This window comes from Dendrobium catenatum, unplaced genomic scaffold (assembly GCF_001605985.2).
Source record: "Dendrobium catenatum unplaced genomic scaffold, ASM160598v2 fragScaff_scaffold_879, whole genome shotgun sequence".
Lineage (NCBI taxonomy): Eukaryota > Viridiplantae > Streptophyta > Magnoliopsida > Asparagales > Orchidaceae > Dendrobium > Dendrobium catenatum.
Window position 1 is genome coordinate 1,794,815 of NW_021319341.1, and position 7,599 is coordinate 1,802,413.

Here is a 7,599-nt window from a genome sequence, read left to right on the forward strand (position 1 = left end):
CGAATGGGAGAGAGAGTTGAGATCCAGTGAGTGCCGAAGCTCTCACTTGGTCCGGTATTTAACGGCAACTTGGGCGTTCGATCGAGGAGAGATCACCGATTTTGAGCAGGATTTCACGGGATTTGATCGATTCGGCAATCCGAGGTACGCGATGTCTCAGCTGGATTCGCGGGACTTGATCGCAAATCAGAGCAGGTCGCAAGATTTCGGGGATCCTTCGACAGTCCGAGGTATGCGGGATATCCGGCAATATTCGTGGATCCACCGGTCTCTCTCTCGTTCTCCTTTGGTTTCTTTTACAGAGGTCAACAACAAGGTTGTTCGAGGGATGTTACAAGAATGATGCAGCATCTTTTTGGCTCTTACAAGAATGTTGCACTGTGTGCTAAAGTGCTAGAGGCTATGAAAGAGGAGATGTATACATACTAAAGAAGATAACAATATTAAAATATTTAGCACAAAGATTGTTTGATGATAGAATAAATGTTAGTTATTATTATGAAAATGGAACTAGTGGCAAAGATCTCTCATTTTCTTTGCCACAAATATCATGTTAGAATGTTAATGGAATTTATTTTGTTAACCTAATTTTAAATTATTATGATATTAGTTCTTACATCCATATCTTAGCCTACTTTGATGTTTGAATAAAACTTCTACTTTGCATAATTTGTTACTTGATACTTTGTATTATTTATTACTTCTTATTATGTTAGAATGTTAATGCATTAGTTATTAATGTGTTAATAGGCTATAATATTAATATGCTACTTATTATTTCATACTTATATATGTATACAATAATTTTTATTGTGTAATTTGCTGATTTTGAGGGTTAAAACTCATCTCATGGACAAAAAAAACCTCAATACCTGGTTGAGCAATTTTAAACCTTAGTTGCTGCCAACTCAACACTAATTCCAATCTAATAGGTCTCAATCACATCGATCCCAATGATGCTCTGACATGCCATCATCAAGGTTACATCATCCTTGTCATGCCCAACATCTTGCCACATACGATGTCACACTGCCTATAAGTCATCAGCTACCCCAAGTTGACACCCCCTAAGACCATCCAAGGGTATGAAAAGGAACAAGAAAAAATAGACCAAGATCCATTTTCGGTTCTTGGTTCACATAATATGGTTCTTGGTTCACATAATATGCCATAGTCTCACCACGATTGCATGTTCCTCCTTAAATAGGTATGATTTTCTTTTAAGAAAGTGTTGCCAAGATTTCTCCACCCACAGGTTGCAAAGGAATGACCCTATGTTTACAAGCATGGATGATGGAATCCTAATGTAGATTAGAAACTACATGCTACCATTAAGGGCTATCAATTGTGTCCGTTTTACTTGATAGTTTATATTTACTTTCATTACATATTTACATTATCTTTATTATGCTTTAATATTGTATGTTGATTAAAGAGATAAAATCTCATGTTCTTGAGTTAAGTTAATCACTTTCTGTATGCTTACTAGTTATAAGTTATCCTCTTAGGTTAAATCCATTTGTATCGACATAATCTATTTTGTGGAAAATTGTGATTTGGTATTTGTTAAATTTAATCTTAAAAACTAGTGCAATTTAACATAATATGTAATTATTCTCATATTTTAATCAATCATTCAAAATTATTATTTGATTGTGTAATTATATTTGCAGGACCAATTTACTTGATAAAAAAGTTTGTATAGTTATAATTGAGTATGGCATTCTTCATTGACCTTAAAATTGATAACTCACCTTACAATATATCACATTTGGTATTATTTGTTCCCAAGAGACATACACATAGTATTGTTTATTTTAATCTGTGAAGCTTGTTAACATATTCCTAAATTCAACACATTAGTTTGTTTGTTACATTTATAGTAGCCGTTATATGTATTTATTATTATACCTTCCACATTGCATTGCGCTTGATATTATAGCATCCAAATTGGAAAGAATTTAAAAAGAAAATTCTATAAGACAAGAAAATGACCATCAGGTTTCTTGCAATACCATTGCTGGTTTTTAAACTGAAGCATGCAGAATCTATGTACTCTTTTGCAAGTGAGGCTGTCTTTAAGCAAATATGGAGCTTTGATCCTTAATTGTCAGCTTTCTCCCATGTTTCTCCCTCCTTAGAGGGTCAATCCCCACTCACGATGCTTTCTCGTCCTCTTTCTTTATGTACTTTAAAAATCACCCCTTCACCCTTCTTTTGCTTAAAGTCTCATTTAATTTCTTGAAGTTAATACACACACACATCTATGTTTCAAAAAATAATGAAGTTTATCACATTCATGATTAAATTGGAGGTAATCATGTAACTAGTCACAAACTTCCTCAAAACTCCCTTAAAAATGATGAATTCATTTTCACACTTAAAATTAAAAAAATTGTTTTCTTAAATATAAGAAACACAATGACACCGAGGTAAACTGTTAGCTTAGTTGTTCTTCTGCTTTATTAAACAGCGTATCTATGTTTGTAGGCCTTTTTCGTTCTCATTTATAACATTGGAAGGCCTCACTTCATCGCTTTCCCCTCCCACCCTCATTTCTCTCCCTCCTTACACTTATAAAATTCATTATATAAGGTATCCATCTACTTATCAATATGAAAGGTGGATCAAACAATCGCATTCTTCAATTCAAAAGCTTAGCCAAGCAATAATAGAATCTAAAAAATCAACATCTACAGCATAAGGATAGAGAAACCATAATAAAACAGCTATAGTTCAATAAAGTAACTGTAGTAAAAAGGTTAGACTTTCAATACAGTTTAGAAGCTTGCATAAATTTTGCAGAGAATAAATACAATGCTGAATTCAAGAATCCAAGCAATTAAATACTCACTGAGATGGAAGATTTCCATTTCCCCGAAAGAGTTTTCCAACATTTGAATATCTCCGATTCTCATCATATGCAATTCCCTTTCCCATGCCATAACCAAAGCCAAAGCCTATTCCACATCCGGCACCAATTCCAACACCAAATTGAAGGCCAGGAAATCCAGCCCCTAATCCTGCACCTGTTGATTCAGATAGGAAAAAGGGTGCACAGACATATATCAGTCAGAACAAAAAATATCACAGATACGTTTATAAGACTTATTACATGGGTAATCAATGAACAGCATTGGCATATATCGAAGGTTGAGAAAACAATATCACAAAGGCGTACATTCATTAGACAGCTCCTTATGTTAATCCATAAACAGAATAAACTTGTCTCATTTACATCATATAATAGAGACAAGCTTAGACCAACTAACTTCACCTGGTTTACATAGAGAGTAATATGGAGTCTGAATTTATTGATTCGAACATCCATAGCAAGAATGTTTAGTTTGTTATAATAAGCAGAGGATTTTTCCATTGAAAATCTAAAAGCAATCAGTAAATAAATACGCTGATATACGCAATTGAAATTCAGAAGTAGAAAGCGCTAACGAAATTTTCAGAAGAATATTTGTAGTAAATTTGCGAGGAAGACCATTCCGATAAATAAAAAAATTAAATATTTGAACACAAATTACCAAGAAGAAACAATATAACATCTTTGTAACAATTGTTGTAGCATTAGTAAATAGGATAATCATCCTTTTCCTGTGAGACCTACTAGGAGATAAGTAACAAGAAAAGATTTGTAAACATATAGAAATTTTCACCAGGCAACCTCACGAAAAGAGGAAGAAAGGAAAGGAGCTTGGTTACATGCAAAGACAATGCGTTTATGTGTCAACAAAAGCCAGTCAATGATGATTTACAAGTTCTGAATCCTTGGGGCTGTTTTGTACACTTAAGTTCTTTATTATTTATTTATTTATTTATTTTGTTTATACTATTTTTATTTCTGACTCAGAAATAAAACATACTTGGTATCTTAAAAATATATTGTTTTTGTTTACTTGCGGTGTTGACAAAGGCCACTTGCAGGACAACAACGTTGGCCGACAAGGCAATGATGGTGATAGTGGTGGTGACTAGTGGTACAATGGTGGTCAATGATAGTCGGTGATCCTATGATCAACAAGGATAGTCATTTTCTAAAACACTCAAAATATCTAAAAGTTATTTCAGTGTTTTTAAAAACAACAAGATTTATTTTAAAAAATAAAAAAGGTTAGAAAGCACTAAACAAGCATATTTTTAAAAATAAAAAATAAAAGTAATCCAAAGCAAGCCCTTAACAAAGGGAAAAAAATTTTCAGCTAAGTCAAGTTCTATGCAAATGCCCAAAAAGGGTTAAACATAAAAATTTTGATGGAATTTAGAATTGCACGCACTATTAGCGAAATCGTATTGCTACTATTGAGATTACACTGACTGAAGCAACCCCTTGGATATCAAATTGTTGCAAAGAAAAGTCTAACAATATCTTTATGAATAAAGAAAGAGAAATGGAATGATGTAATCTAGTGAATAAAGGATGGAAGACGAGATAAAACCATACTTCATAAGCACGATGGAGATAGAATAACGAGTCTATAGTGAAAACAAGGCTCTGAATTCCTCAGTACAAACTAGTAAAGAGATCAAAGAAGTCCTATTGAATCCCCCTCGTAGCAAAAAGTTTCTATAGCCTTCAGCTTGTCATGAAATGCTTGCAAATCAAAAAAAGCGCAATGAACTAAAATCCCTCGCTATAGTGGGAAAGCTTTGACTAGCACAAAGCTCTGGCAAAATAAGAGGAAGAGGGAGACCAAGAGATAAGGTCCTCATAACTATAAATAGTGGTGACCCATAGAAGTCATTGAATATCATTGCAAAAGGAGCACTAGATGCAACAATGTGGAACTCAAATTCTCCAAATTTCAATCAAAATAATAGCAAATGTGCAAGATTCTACAGGAAATCCAAGCTCAAAGAAGATCACATTATAAAAAATGTGATGAATGCTCTACCATCAACATAGGGGTCAATATAGACCAAAAAGGAACAATAATGTCCTAAGAAGTTATTTAATTTATTTTCTTGGAGTAACCATATTTTTTTTAATATGCTTCCACGATAGCAAGGTAAAGAATGAAGTGAGCCCCCACATATTCCCAAAAAATACATCCAAGAGATCCAAAGCCCATCCTTATACATAACCTTGCAAGGAAAGCCACATGCAAAAGGCTATGAAGAACGAAAACTTCTAAATGCCTTTTGTGTCTGTGTCGGACACATGTCAAACACGGGCCTAGCTACAGACTGCATCGGCACTTCTAAACTAGTGCCAAAGTTTTTAAGCATGAACTGAAATTCCAATACTTCCCAAACACAACGAGACAAAAGCGGGACATGGGTGAAATATGTAGAAATGCGAGAAATAAAACTGTGAGCATAGAAATAATTATCATATATCTTATGCATCATGCCCTAGCCATCAACTATCGCACACATCCTGCAGTCATGTAGTGTCCTATATTTTGCCAAAAAAACCTAGCAATTATATATTTAAAATCTGTAAAATATAAAAATGTGTCCATTATCTGTCGTGTGCTATTTTTTATATTTATATTGTATCGTCGTATATGTGTCATCTCATATTCATGTCCCTGTATCCCTTCCATGCTCAATAGGCTAGAGGCAATGCTAATGACAACATCTCACTATCCACCTAAGGCAATTTGCTTCTACTTAAAGACCACTCTCAAAAGAACTGGATCAAATGAATCTACAGCAATAGGCTTGATTCTCTTGATAGTGCTTTAGGGATGGCAAAGCTATTATCCCAAAAGGAGAATATCCACCAAATGGTGGTTGTTAAGAACAAAGAATGATTTACAGATAACATTATTATATTGAAAACATTAATATGACATTGCTATAGACAAAGTAGTATTGAGAAGCACAGCTTTTGCTAGATGACATTATTATTTGAATATTATGTGTCCATATATGCCGATGTAAGTAATTGTGGGTATCTAAACAGGCTTAGGGCCGCAAACAAGAGGAATACTCACCCAAAGAAAAACTCTCCCTAGAAGGCAGTCTCCAGAACCAATCTATAACTAAGAGGCATTCATCCCAGCGGAACTCGCAGCATGTAAACTCGCCTTTGGATGCACTCATTCCATGCGAGTTCATTCAAAGGACTCACCTTGACAAGCCAGACATTCACCCAAAGAGGCTCCACTATAGCACCTTTCCCCAGCTAATGCCATCTACCTTCCATGGGTAACTTAGTCCAAGCTACATGAAGCGCACACTACAATAATGACTTCGTGATTATATTCATCCCCAACTCACAGTCATGTTCGTCCAGGAGACTTGCTTACTCTACTCTCTTGCTCTTGCTTGCTAAACATATTAGTGGGCGCCCACAAACAGCTTTGAATACAACAGATATCATTGATATGACATTGCTATAAAGGTTACAATACAGCTATTTAAATAGCATTTTCAACCAAAGAGCCCCTTAAATACAAAACTGATACCAAAATTCCCCTACGATACTGCTCACGTCTTAGCATAACCTTGTACTGCTTGAGATCAAACTTCAAGAGCAAATACAGAAATATTCATCAAACATTTCTTTGTTTACCACCATAATATTGTTAAAATTTTACTACTAACAACCATAAATTTCATATAAGCCCTTACTAAACCCTTAAAAGTGCGCTATGCTTCTCAGAATTTCATCCATGAATTAAAAAGGCCGATTCGTCTCACCTACTAAGATAATAAACTTCCTTTGAAACCTTAAATTAATTTCACGACGGCGACAACAAAAACAAGATGAGTTCCCCTAAATTAATTTAACGAAAACAAAAATTTTTAAGGTGGAAAAAGGAATCGAGAGAACAAGTGGCACACATCAAGAGAACAAAGGTGTAGGAAGGCTCACCTCCAAAAAGTCCAACACCGACACCGACACCACAGCCTGCGCCGAAACCGAAACCCGGTCCGAGCTTCCCGAGATTCTTGGATTTCACCACCGGAAGCCTCCACAGAAGGCCCTTGTTCACGCCATTATTCCCGCTCATCCTCCTCGCTACCGTAGTCCACGAAAGGCGAAATCTTTCTCCGAGTTCTCTCTAGTGCCTCCGCCCGATGTACTGCGCCTATTCCGTGAAAGGGCTACAGAATCGAGCCCATAGGCCACGGAAGAAAGTTTGTGGCGGACCAGCGGCGGACTGGCATGTAGTTTTTAGTTTTATTTTATTTTTAAATATAGATTAGGTGCATTGTCGCTCTTTAAATGTCAGTGGCGCTAATCTTAACAGTACCGAAGGAGATAGATTGGCAAGCTTTAACAAGGTTTCTTAACCTACGTTTTAATAAGGGTGTAAATATTTAACCCGATTTGAAATCCGATTCAGACTTGATCTAAAAAATTTCGAATTTGGGTCAACCCGTTTTGCCATAGGATCGGATTATGATTCGAGATTCCAACCAGTTTATAAAACCGGGTCGGGTTCTAATTGACTTGATAACCTGAAGCTAACTCGAAAACTACCCGATTCGCGTAAGAGGATGCTCGACAGGGCTAAGGCCTGCGGAACGCTGGAATCCTATTCCTTCTTGCTTCTCCTTAGAAAGAGCGAGATCGATTCTTGAATCCTATTTGTATATTTCTTCCCATCTGCTTCTCATCAACTTGCTTTAATC

At 35.7% G+C, this 7,599-nt stretch overlaps 1 protein-coding gene across 1 annotated transcript in view; it reads right to left on the minus strand.

The window, feature by feature from the left end:
• Window positions 1–7,126, minus strand: part of LOC110105201 (keratin-associated protein 19-2) — a 24,581-nt gene extending 17,455 nt beyond the window's left edge. Inside the window, exons 1-2 of the mRNA XM_020834595.2 lie at window positions 6,836–7,126; window positions 2,855–3,029 (exon numbers count right to left, since the gene is read on the minus strand). Of these exons, the coding sequence (XP_020690254.1) occupies window positions 2,855–3,029; window positions 6,836–6,974 (314 nt within the window). The 5' untranslated portion in view covers window positions 6,975–7,126. The remainder of the gene's footprint in view (window positions 1–2,854; window positions 3,030–6,835) is intronic.
• Between the last annotated feature and the right edge of the window lie 473 nt (window positions 7,127–7,599).